Consider the following 19,676-nt stretch of genomic DNA (forward strand, 5'->3'; position numbering starts at 1 on the left):
CTGTCGCCTTCCGCTTTTAATCTAGTCAGGTAATATTTGTAATCATGAAGGCGTAGTGTGGTATCGGCGGCTGCGTATTCTGCACGCGCATCTTTTAATGACGTGTATGGCGTTTCGTTGCGGGCTACTTCATTTTCTAGTGCTCTTAGTTTCTTCTCCAGCTTGCTAACCTCTGCATGGAGTGTACGTTTCACCCCCCATGTAGTAGAAATACAGTGCCCACGAGTCACTACTTTATGTGCGTCCCATTCCACTGCTCTTAAATTTGTGGTGCCAGCATTTAGTTCCCAGTATTGCTTTAGTGCGTCTGTGAATGCTGGGTCCTGCAGCGCCTCCTCTTGTAGTCTCCAAGTTGGGATCGCTTGGCGCCTCCTGCCCCAGTCCAAAGTTATTTGAAGCGGCGAGTGGTCTGATAGTGTCCTAGCTAAGTATTCAATCCCGTTGATTGCTGTGCAAATTTCCTGAGTACCCCATAGTAAATCTATCCTGGTGTACACTTTGTGTGGCACTGAGTAAAATGAATATTCTCTGTTTTGTGGGTGCTTCATCCGCCATAAATCATGAAGGTCCATGTCGCTGGCCCATGTTGACAGTGGGTGCCTGGAGTATCTATTGGCCGCTAGATGTGTGGGTGGGCTAGACCTATCCAGTGTCGGGTCCGGTGTATTATTGAAGTCTCCGCCCCATATTGCGGGTGTTGCGGGGTTCGCTAATAATGCTGGGGTGAGCGTGTTCAGGAACTCGGGTAGCGCAGTGTTGGGGGCGTATACACCTATGAGTGATAGTTGTTTGCCGTCTAATTTACCCTCCACTACTACATATCTACCCTCCTGATCTATCCTATATGATGTTTGGAGGAATGGGACACTCCCTGCTATCCATATAAGGACCCCCCTCGCAAAGGTTGAATAAGATGTTCCTACAATCTGTCCTCCCCATTTGCTCTGCAGTTCTTATAGGTCTGGATCCCGCAGGTGGGTTTCTTGTAGAATTGCAATGTGTGTGCCCTGACGTTTAAGTCTTGCATGCACCCTAGACCTTTTGATATGGTTCCCGAGACCCCTAACATTCCAGGTGACTATGTCATATTTGTGTGTATTATAGGCTGTAGGTTGGGCCTTATTTATTTTGTAGTGATGCGACTAGCACACTGCCCTCCGACAGGACCCGGATAGTTTCACCCGTCCCCTTCGCCGCGGCAGCCCAGTCCCCCACCCCTTGCCGTGTATCCTGTGTTATGCGCAGACCCGTGGTGTACAAACTAGTAATTACCCTCCCTCCCTCCCCAACTGGATCCCATCCCCAACTGTGAACCAACAAAAAACTGCACCCCCCGTTGGGGAGCGACCTGGGCTGTGTCCATGTGGATGTCTGCGGGGGAGCAATAATACTCCGGGTGCAGCTCATTATAGGGGCTCGCATCCTTCTGCAGACACAGTCTGCGAATAGTGTAGGGCGTCCCCAGGGCACAGCAAAGCATCCGCTTCCACCCCGCCCCCGCCGCGCTCCGCCACCAATTACGCGAAGTATGAATAAAGGAGTTATCATTAAGAGCTGAAAAACAAGGATACATAAGATAAGTTCAGGCAATGTGTCCATTCGCTACCAGTGAGGCACTCAGTGATCAGTTCAGCTCTCCGATTGTGGCGACGGGTCCCGCCGCGGGGGTAGGTCGTCAGCACTCGTTCAGAGTATATCTGCGGTCCGGGGGGTGATCTCTGGGCCCTTCAGTGACTCCGTTAGTGTGGAATCCGAACTTATCGAGTCCGATTCCGAGCCCTCCTCCGGGTGGGTCCTGAGAGTCTCAAAAGAGTTCTGTATCAGCAGGGGAGTTTTCCTTCAAGGCCCTGGCTCTTTCTTCCGCAGCCTGTTTCTCCGTGGGTTGACCCCTGGGGCGCCTCTTGGAGCGTTTCCGTGAGGGCGCTGTGGACCAGTTTTCGTTGATTTCGGTTGTTTCTCTGGGGTGGGCAATCCCCTTGGCGTGCAGCCATGTCCAAGCGTCTTCCGGCGATGTGAACACATGGGTGCGTTCATCTGTTAGTACTGGTTAGTTTGGTGGGGAATATTATAGGGCATACTTTATGTCATGTTCACGGAGAAGTCGCTTTATTTGAGCAAAAGAGTTGCGTTGTCTTTGCACTTCTTGAGTGAAGTCTGGATAGGTGTGAATAGTTGAGTCCTCGTACTGGAATGGGCCTTTACTGCGAAATTGTTGCAGTATCACATCTCGGTCTCTAAAGTTCAGGAACCTGGCTATCAGTGGTCTTGGGGGCTGGCCCGGCACCGGGGGGAGCCCAGGAATCCTGTGTGCTTTTTCAATCGAGAAAAATTTAGATGGGGCTCCATTCAGGACCTCTTTAGCTAACCAGTGTTCCAACAGAAGCTCTGAGCTTTGATCCAGTGATTTTTCCGGAAATCCGAGAAACTGTATGTTGTTACGGCGGGATCTGCTCTCCGCCTCCTCTGCTCTTCTCTGCTGTACTTTTACCTCTAAGTCTAGGCGGAGGATTTGTTTTTGGTTGTCCATTACTTTGGGGTTCAGTTTGTTTAGCGCCTCCTCCGTTGACTTCACTTTTTCGGATAATTTGCGGTGGTCCGCTCTGAGAATGTTCAGGTCTTGCGATACCGTATCTATTCTGTTTTCCAATGAAATTTTAGTGTCCATGATTGCTTGAAGTACTTTCTCAAATTGTGAGGAGTGGGCCAGAAGTGTAGATTCCAGCGTCTGTAGGGTAGGCATGGGTTGTTGGTCCCCAGGCGCTGGTCCATGCGTGCTTCGGTCCTGGCTCCTCGCTGATTTTGATCTCCCAGCCATTTTGTCTCGACTTGAGGGTCCCTGTTTCTTTTGCACCCACGCGGACTCCCACGTTCCCTGGGTTGGACAGATAAGGAGGGCTGTGTATTTTCACGGGTCCCCGCCGGCGTGCGCTTTAGTTCTTTTTAGGTTGCGACCCGCCTGGTGTTTTCGAAGTGAATTCCTGCTCAGCCATCCGTCTCCAGGCCGCACAGCCAACACCGGCGGGAGGGAGACAGGCAGTGAGAGAGGGGGAGCGAGGTCCGCGCGCACCCGGCGGCACCGCAGCCGGCCCGGACAACTTAGGGCCTGGATGAGGGCCCCCTACTCCCACGATGTCTACCGCCGTGTGCGCACTTCTTTATTAATTTAGGCCGCTGTGCAGGGTTCTAATCCCGTGCCGGGGGAATGATGGTGGACACATTATCTTGTAAAGTGCGATTCCTCCGTGGCCCATGGAGAGAACACACAACGTTGGCAGTTTCGCGCTTTGGAGTTCCAAGGCATTTCTCACTCTGTGATAATTTTCATCTTGAGTGGTGCTCAGGCCTCCTGAATGCTATTCTGTCAATACCACTTCTTCCCAGGGTTCTAAAGAAGATCAAGAATGACCTGGTCCAAGTTATTCTTGTGGTTCTGGACTGGGCACGAAGAGTATGGTATCCAGAGCTATTGAGCATGGCCACAGATCCTCCGATGAGACTGCCCCTTCGGGATAATCTTCTATTACAACAGCAGGGGATGGTACTTTACCCAAACCTGTCCATTCTCCGCCTTCTTGTGTGGAGAATGAGCGGGGACAGTTGATGGCTATTGACCTTCCACCTGAGGTCTGTGATGTTATCTTGGCAGCCAGGTGTCCTTCCAACAAAACGGTGTACGCCTGTTGTTGGCATACATTTGTGACATGGTGCACAGACAAGCTTGTTGATTCTCTCTCTGCCCCTCTTACTGAGTTTTTTTTGTTCATTCTTTCCTTAGCCCATCAGGGTTCTGGCACTCTTAAAGGCTCTTATCGTCTATCTTAGCTTTTCTTAGATTGCCAGATCAACTTTCTCTTTTCAAATCCTGCATTGTGGGGAGATTCCTCAAATGTCTTTCTCATTTGTATCCTCCAACTCCATTCATTATGCCTTAGTGGGACCTCAATCTTGTCCTCACTTACCTAATGTGTGCTCCTTTTGAGCCGTTACACAATTGTGCAGAGTGAGTGAGCTTCAGGCTCTTTCTTCGAAGCCTCCATTTCTGTCTGTACATCCTGACAAGGTAATGTGGGCCTCCTTCCTTCCCAAGGATGTCACACCTTTTCACGTGGGCCAATCCATGACTTTGCCTACTTTTTATGCACCGCCACATCCTTCTCATGAGGAGGAGAGACTCCACCACCTGGATCCAAAATGAGCATTGGTGTTCGGTCTTAATCGCACTAAAGAGTTCTGGGTGGATGATCAACTCTTTGTTGGGAATGTGTGTGCGAAGAAAGGGAGAAGTGCAGAAGTGTATCATCTCACAATGGATGCTCCCCTGCATCAAGATGCGCTATGCTTTGGCAAAGAAGAAACCTCTAGAGGGTTTGGGTACTCACTCAACCAGAGCAGCTGCTACTACCACAGCATTAGCACTCAGAGTTCCTGTCCTCGACATCTGTCAGGCGTCAACGTGGGCATCTTTGTACATGTTTACTAAACATTAATGCCTAGACAGTCAGGTCGGCAGAGATGGCTACTTTGGTTGTTCGGTCCTGCAGGACTTTCTAGTATGATTTTGGTTTACAGCCCTCCTCCAAGGATGGTATTGCTTGGGTATCTATTCTAAGGTGATTTATCTGCAACTCTAAGTCTATACCAGATGAACAAGTTACTTACCTTCGATAACGATTTATCTGGTAGAGACATATTCTAGTTGCAGATTCTTTACCGACCCACCCATCCTCTCCCCTTGCAAACTGATTTGTAGGAACAGGGATTACTCTTTTAGGACTTTAGTTCTGGAGCACCACTTCAGTGTTCTTCATGGCTCTGCGCTTTGGCATGGAAAGCTGTAAAAAGAAACTGATGTCACCACGCCGAGGTGGCCCCTGTATTCAACCCCGATTTCATCACGGCGACCATGCACCAATGACAGACGCGGAGTCGACCAACGCCACCTAACGGCACGCAATGGGTACTGCTCGAAGAAAAGTCTCCGGATCCAGTCTGACGCCTGGGGGAAATTCTAAGGTAAGGAATATGCATTTAGAATGTGTCTCTACCAGATAAATCATTATTGAAGGTAAGTAACTTGTTCTTCTGGCCCCTGAGACTCCAAAACCAGGCACATTAAGTTTCAGTTCCCCCACATGCCTTCCTATTTTCTGGTTGTGCTAATGTCTTTGAGCTCTCTGCCTCGTAATTGCAAGTAGGGTCATTTGGAATGCATGTCCTCCCTGTTGGGACTTGAATGGAAGCAAATTGTGCACATGATGCCAAGGATATTGGGAAAGAAGACAGGAAGAAAGGATTGCTCTTGAACATATGATACACCAGTGCAAAGAGGACGGTGTGAATACTGGTGAAACCAAAAACGTCACCACCACGAAACTTGGGTACCTTCAGTCCTTCCTCACGGTCCGCCTCACTATTAAGTATAACTAAGGAATATTCAGTTTTTCTCTCTTTTTCCTGTAGGAATCCTCATGTCCCTAAAACTACATTGAGTATTCCTGAGACCCAATCAACATGAAGGGTTTCCCTGCTGCAGGTTTGGTAGTCCTTCGTTATATTCTGTTTTTAAGCAGTCAACACATAGCATTTTAACACATGTCCTTTACACTTTTTTTCACCTTGGATATCCACCCTCTTTTTTCCATGAAGTCATATAGGTCTCCCTCTCTTTGATGCCTGTTTTGTTGTACCCTTTCCCACCTCCTTCATATGTTGTCACCTTGTGACAAGAACAGGATGCTGAGAATGTCTGTTGAGTGTCTGCCTTAACTGCCCAAGGAAAAGATGATTCCTCCCGGGAGCCACATTGTCACCCTGAACCTAATAGTACACATGGAAAATGTCTAATGTTGCCCTCAGACACTGTCTGTTAGGAGGAAAAGTTACAAAGGGTAGAACCCTCTTGGCAATTTTGTACTGCTTATATGAAGATGAAGGTCAATACAGACGTTAATAGCAAGGCACCAAACTTCCCCTGATATGAGGGAAATAATCAAGTAGAACTATCCAGTACTAGATCCAGTAGAAGTTTCAACTGCAAGAAGCAAAATCAGAGGCAACAATAGTAGCAAGCGGTTCAAAGACTGCAATGAAAAATTAAGGGAAGAAATGCTTTGAGACGCAGTCATCTTTCGTAAATGCCTACTTCTGTTTGATTCAAATAGGAACTGATATCACAGAAAGACTGTACTTCATCTTTGATTGGAAACCTCGGGTACAATTCTCTTGATAGGCCACCATCTTTGAAGGGAGGGCTTATTGGGTTTATCCACAGGTCTTTCCTGAAACTCATGGCATCTATGCGGCAAATGAAAAAGGACCCAGATTTGAGATCCATTGCCCAGCAGTGACCTCAAGAGTCCTATTGCCCTCTTTTTCGTCTGACACTCCATGCAGCTCGCAGAACACCCTTCCAGGTGAAGACGAGTGCAGAATTGCCACTACACTCTAGGCAGTGAGGATGGTAAACCACAAAATGAGTATTGCATCTGGTATTGGTCAGATTCATGAGGTTTGTAACAAGTTATATTTTTCCCAAAACATGTTATTGTTTTTTTCACATAACAACAGGGTATCAATCACAATTAACATTCTAAGCAGTCGTAGTAGAAGTATCTTGAGTCCTGCTCCTCCCCCCCCCAACCCAGTTGCATACATCATTACCTTCACAATAACACAGCTGTCTCTTTGGGTTTCAAGTTTGCTTTTCAGTGTCAGATAGTGTGGTCAGGTTCTTATTCCTAGGTCATTGAGACCAGCTGAGCATTTTTGCTTTCCCCTCAGACCTTGTCTTGTTACCACTCCATTGTCTGATCTTTGTAGATTCCCATGACCCATCCTCCCCATGTCTTCTACACCATTTTATTCTCTTATCCTGCATAATTCCATTCCCCTTATCCAATCTTATAGTCTCCATGGATGGGCAATTTCTCTCTTTGCCACTATATATCCTAAATTAATCAGTAAAGTTACTCAAACGAGTAAGAGTAAAGTTACATGTGTAGATTTGAGCACAAATAAATAGACCCTTGTGAATTGCCCCAATAATATTTACACATAATGTAGTGACTATAATGTTGCTGCTAAACAATTTTAAACTGCCAATAGTTTTCGCATATTGTTGAAAATTAGAGTGCAATGCCTTGACATTTTGGGCCTAAACACAGTGTTTTGTAAACACCTGGAGTACATTGAAAGAATTAAGTGTAGGCGAGGTAATACTGTTACCTGGCTGTATTGTTGGTGGTGTTGTTTCTATTGCTGTAGATAATATGAATGCTCCTAAAATATAAAAATTACATGTTATTATGCTGTGAAAACTATTAATGGTTCTTAATGAAGAAGAAACACAAATACAGCTTTGCCCTAGGCTGCAAGGTTCCCCTTCTCATGGTTTTTTTCTGCTGTGCTGTATCGAGCTCATATTTACTCTGTGACCTATGTTCATGAGGACGTAGATTTCATTTTCAGACGGCATCAGAATAGGAGGAGGACACGGTATTACATGAGGCTGATGAGTCAAATAGTCAGTTCACCTTTAATTTACAGATTTATAAAGTGACAAGACAAATTCTGCTATATAAAAAACAAGTATTATTATTATTAGAATTATCCTTGGCATCTATGCAATTTCACTCCATAATAGTTTACAGTCCTCGGACATTACATGCTTAGTAAAAGCATTTGTGCAATATGATCTTTATCCCCTCGAACTGAAAAAGTCTATTGTATTACCTCTTCGAAAATGGTGGGCTTAGATCCCACTGCCCCTGAAAATTGAAAGCACATGGGAATAGCAATGACACATCTTGAAGGGGTGCTGAGGTAGGCTGAGTTCCACAACTAGTGCATGGGGCAGCACATGGTCCCACACGACGTGTGCATGCCAGTAGTTGAGGATACATTGTAAGGCTACATAACTATGAATCAAGATCAAAAACCCAAATGAGGTAGCAGACTGACTGCAGATTATTTTTCTTTATTGACTGCGGTACAAACATCCCATTTATCTGTTAGTTTTTTAGAATGCCATTTTCATATTGAAGCTTCTTAATCTAGGTCTTGTACGGCCACTCTCGTTTATCTCTCCCTTCGCACATGTTCAAATGGTGGCACTAATCTAGATGCTCTGATTGGCCCACTAGTCTTATACTGCTCACATTCTGCAGTACTAGGGGACTTCTTCAATATGAGTCTAATGAACCAAAATGTGCTTCTTTGGTAGGCGCCTTGTTAGGTCTTAAACAAGCAGTACCTTTTACTACGCATATTGCAGGGCATGCTCTTGATTCTATTTTTTCCCGTGATAGCATACTAAGGCCCATATTTAAGAAAAAGTGGCACATCAGAGTTCATGCATCACTTATTCTGTGCCCCCTCTACCAGCACCTAACAACACCATGGTTGTGCCATATTTATAATACGGCGCATCATAGCAGTTTTTAGCACAATAGCTTCAACATTTTTGATGCTATTCTACAGTAACATCAAAAACTTTGACACTAGTGTAGCAAAGTGCTAGGAGGCCTATAGGCTTCTATGGCAATGCCATTTTAACACCTGCTCTGAGCAGGCCTTAAAAATGTTGCCAAAAATGGTGCAGTGAAACTGTTGTTTTCAACTCAAATGGATACAAATGCTAAAGACTTACACTTGGAATTTTTCTATTTTTCAATCAAGAAGGTTAACTCAGGATTTCCAATAGACCCCTATTCTGCCTCCAGCTGTCATGAGACACTTGACAGTATCGCTCTTCCACTAACCTGCCTACGCAACTTTCCTTATACTGTCATGGCTCCTTGCCGTCTTTTCAACAAGCCCTCAGAAAATCTTTCAGTCTGAGTAATTTCTAACCTAAGTCACCCCTTCCTGTTTGCAAAATTTCTGAGATGGAGATTAATGCCCAATTATCACAATTAATTTACTCATACACCTTTCTTGGTCCAGTTCAGTCTGGATTTTGTCCTTCCTATGGCATTGAAACTGCAATACTGGCAACTTCTGGAAATCTACAGGCCTTTAAATCAGGGGTGTTGAGTGGTTCTGATTCTGTTGGCTCTTGGTGCCATTTTTGACACTGTCGCTCATAAGATCATGTTCCAACAAATAGGTCAGATTAGCATTAATGATAAATACCTCTCCAGGTTTAAATCATTTTATACGAGTAAGAGCACACAGTACACCTTCCATCTTTTTGTTTTATGTTCATGTCCTATACCTGTGGAATTCTGCAGGGTTTTTCTCACCGCCCACCACTGTTAATACTCAGATTGGTACACCTTTCTAACAACAGTCTGTTAAATTAAAGAATGCTTACATCTTGCACGATTGCAGTTGCCTTTTGAATAAGACTTCATTATGTCTCATTGATACTGCAAAGACGGAAATACTAATCTTCCGATGTTTCCCTTCTGTTTGGACCTCAGCTTAGTGGTTTCTAGTACCAAGCATCCCCTCTCCTCCTTTGCACATCATTTAGGTGTAATTTTTAAGAACTCCCCGTCCTTTACCAGCTGTGTACCCAAAATGGAATGTATCTTTGCTTACGTTACAAGATTATTTACCTGTTGCATGCAAGTTGTCAGAAAATCATAATTTGAACAATCAATGTGACAATTTGATTAGTGCAACTTTCTTTATTTGGGGCTCACCACCTGTGAGAAAGTCATCCTTTTAGCCTGGTCACCCCTTACTTTTGACTGATACTGGTGGTTATTGACTGTGCCCTGGACTCTGGTAACCAGACCCAAGATTAATGCTCTGTTTAAAAGGAATATGCAAATTAGGTGTAATTAAAATTGGCTATGACAGCCTACCTATATGTCTCTAGTATATAATAGGGCAGGGAAGAGAAGAGGCCCTGTGGATTTAATGGACTCTAGTGTGCACTGCTTTCATGCCTGCTGTCATTTTAAAGGCAGCCCTGTTTTGCAGGCTGCTTTTAAAAATAATTGTGTGCAAATTCAACTTTGGAATTAAAAGTACTTCCAAAGTCTCAAACTACTTTATTTTTACATTTAGGTCATCTTTAAGGTCTCCCCTAAGTGCCCCAGGTGTATGGTGATTTGTAACTATAAGCAGGGACATGATAAAATATATTTTATATGCCCTAGTCAGGGAAAAATTACCAATTTCGTTTATCCCCAGTGTAGTACAGTATCTCCTTAGGCTAACATTGGGAACCCTTATTAAAGTATAACTTTCGCTAGAAATAGGCAACAACATTTCCATTGTTGGACTCAAAATGATAGAATAAATCCAACAACTTGCCACTGTTAGATTTGTTATAACTATCAAAGACATGAAGTTATAGCACTTGCTTTTCTGATTGGCCGGCCTCTTCCAGGCTGAGCCAAGCTGCCGTAATGAGGTGTGAAGTAGCCTGCATTGAGACAATGGAACCACATTTTTTAATTTATGCAAAAAAAAAAAAAAAACTCTGATTCCCTATGTTGGATTATATTTGTTTTGGTATCATTTTAAAAATACCAATATTTCCTATTTTTATAAATTGGTGTTGGATTTTTATTGTGTGTGTGTCTTACTTATTTAATGTATTGGTATTTTTAAATACTTAACACACCAGTATCCTTAGTTACTTCTGCCTGCTTGTTGGCAGATACCAGGGGTTGAAATGTTTAAGTTTGGCCTAAACTGTTTTTAATCCATTTTAATTTTTTCCTAAATTGTTCTATTTCTCTGATTTGCAAAGTTTTTTTTCTGTTATGACCCAAAACTAGGGATACCATGGAGCTGGATCTGGCTAAATTATCCAAATTCCAAGTAGCTGAGCTGAAGGTACAGTGTAAGGCCAGGTGGCTACCTGTTGTTAATAGGATTAGGAAAGCAGAACTGATTAATTTCTCTAAGACCTGGTCATAGACAGCTCCAGAGAGCAAAGGCAAGGGGGGAGGATAACCCCTCCAATGTCTTTCACCAAGAGGAGGATGACAACATGTCCATTATTTCAAGTACTAGACTCGTTCTCCAAGCTAGGGAAGGAAGAAGAGGCTCCCACAGAGGGGAAACAGCATTATCCCTTGAAGAGAAAAAGCTTCAGGCTCAAATGGAAACCCTAGATATACAGAAGCTAGAACTAGAAAAGAAGAAGTTGGCAAGGGGAGAAGAGAGAAGAAATTGTGGCATAAATGAAGAGGAAGGCACTAAGATGTCCGGGAGTGGTGAGTTTGATCCCAGGCTTCCTAAGGGAATAATTCTCATGTTTGTAGATGGGGACGACATTGACAAATGGATGCCTGCATTTGAAAGGGCCCTTAAGATGGAAATGTCCCCCTCTAAGTATTGGGTTTCACTCCTGTGGGATTTGATTCCTGACCCTAGATGGGGATGAGGCAGAATCCTACCCACACATGAGAAAATGCCTAGTCAGAAACTTTGGTCTCACCCCAGAACAGTTTAGGGTGAAGTTCAGGTACACCCAGAACAGATACACACAGTCCTGGGTGGACTTTGCAGATGTCTCAGTGAAGGTACTAAAGGGCTGGATTAAAGGTAATCCAGTGAGTACTCATGAGGGACTGACACATTTGGTACAAAAGAAGTTATGAAAGTATCTAGTGGGCTCGAAGCTGTCTGGTTCCAGGGAACTGGGGGAGATAGTTGAGGAGTGGGTGGGAACCCTGGTTTCTAATCAACACCAGTGAGGTGATCAAAAGAAAGGAGGGTAGGTCCCCTCCCAGGGAAAAGATAATAGAGCTAAAGAGTCCTCACAAGGACCACAAAAACTTGCAGAGGAGGGAGGGACCCCAAGCCAATCCACTTTAAAGGGAAGAACATTAATCCTACAAAGGCTGGGAAGTTCCTTGAGCTTTTGAAAGCAGGAAAGCGTTATGACTGTCATCACTCAGGACACAAGAGAGGAGATGCTGTCTGCTCAAAGAATCCTCCCACTGGTGAACAGCCTATAGGGATTGCTAGTGTAGGTGTGGGAGTGGAGATTGTCCCAGAGATGGGGAAAGGGTTAATAGAGGCAACCTTAGTGTCTATAGATGGAGTAGAGATTGCAGCCCTGGCTGGTAGGCCTCCCAGCATGGAGAGGTACAGGCAGAGGCTTAAATCAATGGAACTGAGCCTGAGGCTCTGAGCAATACAGGAACCAGTTTGACCATGGTTACAGAGAAACTGGTTTCTCCAGGGCAGATCGTACCTGGTGTATATCACCAGGTAACCTATGCACACAGCAGAGCCAAACTCTATCCCATGGCAATGGTAAGTTTGGAATGGGGAGGTGCGACAGGCCCTCAGAAGGTAGTTGTGTCTCTGACACTCCTATTGGATTGCCTACTGGGAAAGGATCTTGTAGCATCTGACTTGTTAAAGGTGGAGAGAACAATCCATGCAAGGATGCTGACTTGTTAAAGGTGGAGAGAACAATCCATGCAAGGATGCTGGATCTCCTTGAGTGGGTATGTGCTGTGGCCAGGTCATAGGCTACTCAGCAGGAAAGGGCTGGACACTTGGACTCTGGAATAATGGGCCAAGCATCCAATGACAAGAGGACGGGCACTGGTTCTGGTGAGCCATCCCAGAGAGCAGAGAGCTCCAGAGATGGTGGAGGAATCTAACCCTCAGGGGCAGGATTGGATCTTTATGGGTGGGATTCCGCCACTGCAAGATCTGTCCGACTTGGTAGAATTGACAGGAGCTGGTGGACCCACCAGAGAGGGGTTTTGTCAGGTACAAAGAGATTGTCCTATGCTTGAGAACCTGAGGCAGACTACCTCTTGGCAGGAGAAGGGTGATGTTAGTTGATCCCACACAGTCGACTGGGATGAGGGAGTCCTATACACTGAGGCCAGAGACCGAAAGGAGGGAGCCTCCAGGAGGCTTGTGGTCCCCCAGAAGTATAGAGAATTCCTTCTCACGTTGAGCCACAACATCCACTTGTCAGGTCATTTGAGTCAGAAAAAGACTTGGAACCGATTGGTTAACCATTTCTATTGGCCCAACATGTCTGCCAAAGTGAAGGAGTTCTGTAGCTCCTGTGCAACTTGTTAGGCCAGTGGCAAGACATGGGGCAAACCAAAGGCTCCCTTTATACTAGTGCCAGTGGCTGGGACTCCCTTTGAAAGGGTGGGGATAGTCATTGTTGGTTCCCTAGACCTACCAACTGTATCAGAAAACAGGTATATCTTGGTGGTAGCGGACCATGGCAGAAGATAGCCTGAGGCAATTCTCCTCAGGATAGTCACTGCTCCTTCAGTGGTTAGAGCCTTACTTGGTGTGTTCATCATAGTGGGTTCCCAAAGGACGTGGTTTCAGATAGAGGCACGGATCTTGAGTCTAGCTGTCTGAAGATGATGTGGGAAGTATGTGGTGTTACCTACAAGTTCACCCCCGCTATGTCATCCCCAGGCTAATGGTCTGGTGGAAAGGTTCAATAAAGACAATGAAGGGCATGATTAGGGGTTTGCCTGACAAACGCAGTAGGAGATGGAATGATGGGATGTTCTCCTCTCATGCCTGCTGTTTGCAGACAGGGAGGTCCCTCAAAAAGGGTTTAGCTTTATCTCCTTTGAATTGCTCTTTGGGCATCCTGTAAGAGACACATTGTTCCTGGTGAAAGAGTATTGGGAAAAGGCCCTCAAGAAAGCCAAGGACAATGTGCTAGACTATGTACTAGGCCCTATCCAATCCTAGAGAAGAAGGATGAAGCTACCTATCTGGTAGACTTTAACACCCCATGAACCAGCACAGGGTCCTGCATGTCCAGAGGTTGAACCCCCACCACGACAGGGCAGACATGGCCATGCTGATGGTCACAGATGAAAGAGGAGATAAGGACAGTGAGCTACTGCCAGACCTCTTCTCTAACAAAGTGCAGAATGGGTCAGTGGAGGGGGTTGTACACTCTACCAATTTAAAAGAACAGCAGCACAGAGAATGCAAGCAGGCACCGGGGCAGGTTTCTGGTCTGTTCTCTTTGACCCCAGGTATCACCGACTGGTGTGTACATGACATTGACACTGGTGACAACCTACGTGTCAAAAACAAGTTGTACAGGGTGTCTGACCAGGTCAGAGCCAGCATCAATGCTGAGGTAGCTAAGATGCAGGAAGGAATTGGGGGCAATTGAGCCCTCCGACATTCATTGGGCCAGCCCGGTGTTGCTGGTACCCAAACTAATCCCCAAGGGGGAAAAAGGAGTTAAGTTTCACTGTCGACTACAGAGGATTGAATGCAGTTATTAAGTATGATTCTCATCCTGTACCTAGAGCTGTTGAGCTCATTGACAGGTTAGGGGCTGCAAAGTACCTGAGTACTTTTGACTTGACCTCAGACATTTGGCAGATTGCCCTCACTGAAGGAGCAAAGGAACAGTTAGCATTCTCCATGCCAGAGAGGCACTACCAATTCAAAGTCATGCCCTTTGGAGTTAAAGAATGCCCCTACCACCTTCCAAGGTTGGTGAAGAGGGTCCTGTCTGGGTTGGAGCAGTTCAGTGCAGCTTATCTGGACTATATAGCTGTTTACAGTTCTACCTGGGAGGATCGCCTGGATAACCTGAAAGAAGTGCTTCAGGCCCTACAACAGGTAGGCCTGACTACTAAGGCCAGCAAGTGCCATATAGGGCAGAGTTCAGTGGTGTAACTGGGCCACCTTGTAGGTGGCCATGTACAATCTCTCCAATCCAAAATCCCGACCATTCTGGACTGGGAGGCTTTTAAAACTGACACACAGGTCAGGACCTTTCATGGCCTGACTGGGATTTACAGAAGATTTGTAAAAAAAACTATGGGACCATTGTTGGTCCCCTAACATAACTCCCCTCAAAGAAGCAGCCTAAGAAAGTCATTTGGACTCCAGAGTTTCAAAAGGCCTTTGACACTCTGAGGGAGTCTATGTGTTCAGCACTGGTTTTACTAGCTCCTGACTACACAAAGGAATTTGTGGTTCAGACAGATGCTTCAGAACACGGAATTGGGGCAGTGTTGGCACAAGTAAATGAAGAAGGCCTAGATCAGCCAGTTGCCATCATTAGCAGGAGGCTACTCCCCAGAGAGCAAACGTGAAGTGGCATTGAGAGGGAAACCTTTGCTGTGGTCTGGTCTCTGAAAAAGCTGAGACCATATTTGTTTGGTACTCACATCTGTGTTCAAAGTGACCACAGACCTCTCAGATGGCTTATGCAGATGAGGGGGGAGAATCCTAAACTGCTGAGGTGGTCCATCTTACTTCAGGGGATGTCATTTACAGTAGGACACACACCTGGGACTGCACATGCCAATGCAGATGGACTTCCCAGCGTTTTCCATTTAGCTGATTAGGACTGCCACAGTATATGTTAGTGACCCATCACCTTTTGCCTGGCGGGGGCATGTGAGAAAGTCATCCTTTTGCACTAATCACCCCTACTTGTTGACTGATACTGATGGTTACTGACTCTGACTGTGCCCTGGGCCCCGCCAACCATAACCAGGGCCAGTGCTCCTTGTGAAAGGAAAATGTAAATTAGGCATAATAATAATTGGCTATAACAGCCTTCCTATAAGTCCCTAGTATATAACAGAGCAGTGAGCATAAGAGGCCCAGTGGATTTAATGCACTATAGCTTGCACTGCTGGAGTGCCTGCTGTCATTTTAAACGCAGCCTGCATTGCAGGCTGTTTCTAAAAGTAAATTATATGCAAATTCAACTTTGGAATTAAAAGTACTTTTGAATTCTCAAACTACCTTATGTTTACATAGAAGTCACTCTTAAGGTCTCCCCTAATTGCCCCAGGGGAAGGGTGCCTTGTAACTGTAAGCATGGACATGATTAAAGATATTATAGGCCCTGGTGAGGGAAAAACTGGCAATTTATTTTCCCCATTGTAATACAGTAACTCCATAGGCTAATATTGGGAAACGTAATTAATGTATAACTTTCACTAGAAATGGGCTAACATTTCCATGCTTCGCTCAAAATGTTAGAATTAATCCAACAATTTGCCACTGTTAGATTTATTATAACTATCACAGAAAATAAGTTATAGAACTTTTGTTTCTGTAAGCCAAAATCCAGCTCTTCAGCTGCTCTTTTCTGATTGGCCAGCCTCTGCCAGGCTGCGCCAACCTGCCTTTATGAGGTGTGAAGTGGCTGGCATTGAGACAATGGGGCTCGTGGTGGGTGGAGATTTGCAAGTGGCAGAGCAAAAGACAGGAAGAGGGCTAGGTAGTTCAACTGGTCATCAAAGGGAAAGAACACTTAGGACAGGACACAGGCTGCTCCCCAAATCCTGCAACCCCAGCCAGATAGGAGCCCCAGTAATGAGATTAGCAGGTGGACTCGAGGTGGGGGAGGTTAAGGAAATAAGCCATACCAGTGGAATGGCTTAGCCAGATCTTCACTCAAGGATGGATTTCCTCCATCTTGGATTTTGAAAGAATAGTGCTTCCTGGGATTGATTTTTGCCACACTTCACGGTAAGTGGTCACCCCAGAGAGTGGCACACTTCACCCCATTGGTCAAGGATGCCCCCTGCTTGCCAGCCCAGGAGCACTGGATACATGTGGGAGAGTTGCACAGCAACTCAGAACACTTCCTGAACTACAAGGAAAAAAAGGACTGCCCTGCTGGAACCCTGGTCTGCACCCAAAAGGACTGCACTCTGCATGACTGCACCTTCTGCACCTTGAGGATTTACATCTCTAAGGACTTTGCCTAACTTCAAGAGCGGGACGAAGTAGACTCCCTAACAGCTACAGGTTAAAAGAGGTTTACCTGAAACATCCCCACCAAGGAGGATCCAGCTGACCACCTTTAGCTGGACTTTGAGGATTTGTCAGGAACATTCTGGGAAATATAGTCCCAACATCTCAAGGACCATCTCAGAGCTCCAGAGCTTTTCCCTCTCGCCAAGACTTTCATCGTTTTACTGGGAGCCCACTCTGAGCCAAGCTAAAAATGTTGCATCGAATCCTGGCCTGACTAGGACCCTCACCTGACGGCGAGAGAAAAATCTCCAGGAAAATTATTAAATCTGAAGGTAAAATTTTTACCTAAACATTCCGCTCACTTTATCCGAGCAGCGATCCATCGTGGCAGGCCTACATTTTTGAGTTGGTCCTGGTGAAGCGCAACCAGATGACACTGGTTTTTAGGCACTAGAAAGCTCATGTTTTTTTATTTATTCTTTAAAAATTCATGTCTCCGGTTCCCTACATTAGATTTTTTTTGTTTTGGTGTATTTTATAGATAAAAATGTAATGTATTGCCATTTTTAAATTTTACACACCTTTCTCCTACGTTAAGCCTGCCTTCTTGTTGCAGGCTACCAGGGTCTGAGCAAGGGATTCATTTATTGAGACCCTGGCTGAACCTTACATTGTGATTGTGGACTTATTACTGCTGGCAGGTCCCTGCTTATCACTACTAATAACCCATTTTTCAACCCCGCCTAACTAACCTAATTCCTGCAGGTCATATTGGTCATCATCTTTTAGGGCACATCTTCATGCCCTATCGATTAAGAGATCTGCAGTGGTTTCATGTAGCCCAAAGATGTATTTTTAAAGTGGTTTGTGACAAGACTGCTTTAGGCATTGCTCCCTCTAAGATTGAAAATATTTGTGATTCTACTCTCCTTCTGTGTCCCTATGCTCTGCATCAGCTAATTGCCTCCAACTTTTATCAGCTTTGTCAGCGCCCTCACTGAATGAATGACACTGGCTTACCAGCTGCCTGAAAAAAGGTTACACTGTACCATCCTCTTTAATCGGTAGTCCCTCCCCTCTCTCAGTACTGCCTGACATCACCACTTACTGAAACTGAAATGAAGAAGGCTTTTCCTGTGTTTGACACCTGCCTTTCTTGTACCTCACACCCAACACGACTTAAGGACAGGCTCCAATCCAGCACTGTTTTTTATGTAGCTATCTCAGCTTTTTGATCTTTTAAGATTAATACTAAAATGACTATTACTAAGGGAGGTTATAATCAAACATAATATTTGCTATTTATCTTCAAGACAGTGGTAAAACTATTTTGAACACAATAAACCTTTAAACGAGAGAAAGGGCAGACCTTTTGAGTCCTTAAATTTTTTATATTGAAGTGACACCCCCATCATCATTTCCCTGTCTAGAGAGCAAATCCTGTCATTTACTATGTTAGTTCTAAGCAGTTCCTATTATATTTATATTGATCACTGCTTTGTTACGGCACCCTACAACATCACCTTCCCTCGATCTGGTCCCAGTATTAAACTTTCCATTTTAAATTAACTATCAAACATTCATTGATTATCATTAATCCAAAGTCCATCTTCCCACATCGCTGCACCTACCTGTGCAATTCATGCAGTCACAGAACACACACTTGCCATTGATTTTCATTAAAAAATAAATTACAGTACCTGAACAGATTACCCCAACGTCGTTACTATGGAGACAGTTATTTTTGTTCCACCCTCTGTTGGAACAGTCCCACAGGTGAGCTTCTTGCCCTAAGCAGATCACATCATCCAAAACAATGCTTCCGGTGCCCTGGCCAAAAAAGGCCCCTCCTGGAGAAGCAACAGCAGTTCCACATCCAAGCTGTCTGCAAACAACTTGTGAATTGACAGAGCTCCATGAATTATCACAAACCGTCCCCCAGGATCCCGCATAATAAACTTCAATGCGGCCGACACATCTCTTCCATCCGTCTACCAGGCGTATGTCCAGAGTTTCAGTATCTCGAGGAACTAGAGAGATAAACATGACATAGAACTGTAGAACAAGCAGGGACAATGGCGGTTACATTTCTCAGCAAACATTACAGCACTGTTTTCAAATTATTATCTTAAACCACACGTAAGTCTATGACTACAAAAGTGGTAAATTAAGTTTTTACTTTTACAGTTACCAACGTGTCCATATGTCTCCAGGTCTGGTAACACATTTAGGGGCAGATTTAAGAGCTGCTAGCGCCTCTTTGTGCCACTTTAGCGTAATTTTTCTTAAACCTAATGTGGCCCGACAAGGCTCAAAATCACCACGCCAAATTGACAAAGTGGTGCAATGCATGCATTGCACCACTTTGTAACCCTTTGCGCTACATTATGCCTGTGCCAGGCATAATGTATGCAAAGAGGGAGTTCCCCCGCTGGGGGTGGGGGGGGTGGGTGCAAAAATGTCGCAAAGTAATCCAAGAGATTTCTTGATGTCATTTTTTCTGCACTTTTAACGCCTGCTCAGAGTAGGCGTTAAAAGGAGGCACACCATTGTTTATAAATGGGCCTCAATGGGTTTTACAGGATTAGCATCAAAATCCTGCAAAGCTCCGAACTAGCGTCAAACGTTTTGACGCTTCTTCCCTAACTACCGCCATGGTGCGCCATATCTTAGATACGGCGCAAACATGGTGGCATTAGAGGGGCACAAAGGGCCACAAGAAAAGTGGCGCTGCACTGGGTGCAGCGCCGCTTTTCTCATTCTGGCCCTTAATGTTTTAAAATGTGATATTGCGAAACAATTATTAAGAAGTTTTAAGGTATGTTTTTGAATCAGCCTCTCTTTCTGAACAAAATATTTATTGCCTTACAAGCTGAGGTTTATGTATTTTAAATATGTGCGTTACTGATTAGTAATTTGCTTTGGCATTAAGAGTAGCTTTAGAATTTAAAGGACCTGGCCGCGCCACTGTGTTGTACTTTACTTTTGGCTGTTATAAGGGAAGTTTTTGACTTGGCTGGACG

At 44.9% G+C, this 19,676-nt stretch overlaps 1 protein-coding gene across 1 annotated transcript in view; it reads right to left on the bottom strand.

Annotated features, from left to right (window-relative positions):
• Window positions 1-5,989: 5,989 nt before the first annotated feature.
• Window positions 5,990-19,676, bottom strand: part of LOC138301681 (deleted in malignant brain tumors 1 protein-like) — a 219,536-nt gene continuing 205,849 nt past the window's right edge. Inside the window, 2 exon segments of the mRNA XM_069242195.1 lie at window positions 5,990-6,031; window positions 18,586-18,631. Coding sequence (XP_069098296.1) covers window positions 5,990-6,031; window positions 18,586-18,631 — 88 coding nt within the window.

The sequence above is a fragment of the Pleurodeles waltl genome, chromosome 6 (assembly GCF_031143425.1).
Source record: "Pleurodeles waltl isolate 20211129_DDA chromosome 6, aPleWal1.hap1.20221129, whole genome shotgun sequence".
Lineage (NCBI taxonomy): Eukaryota > Metazoa > Chordata > Amphibia > Caudata > Salamandridae > Pleurodeles > Pleurodeles waltl.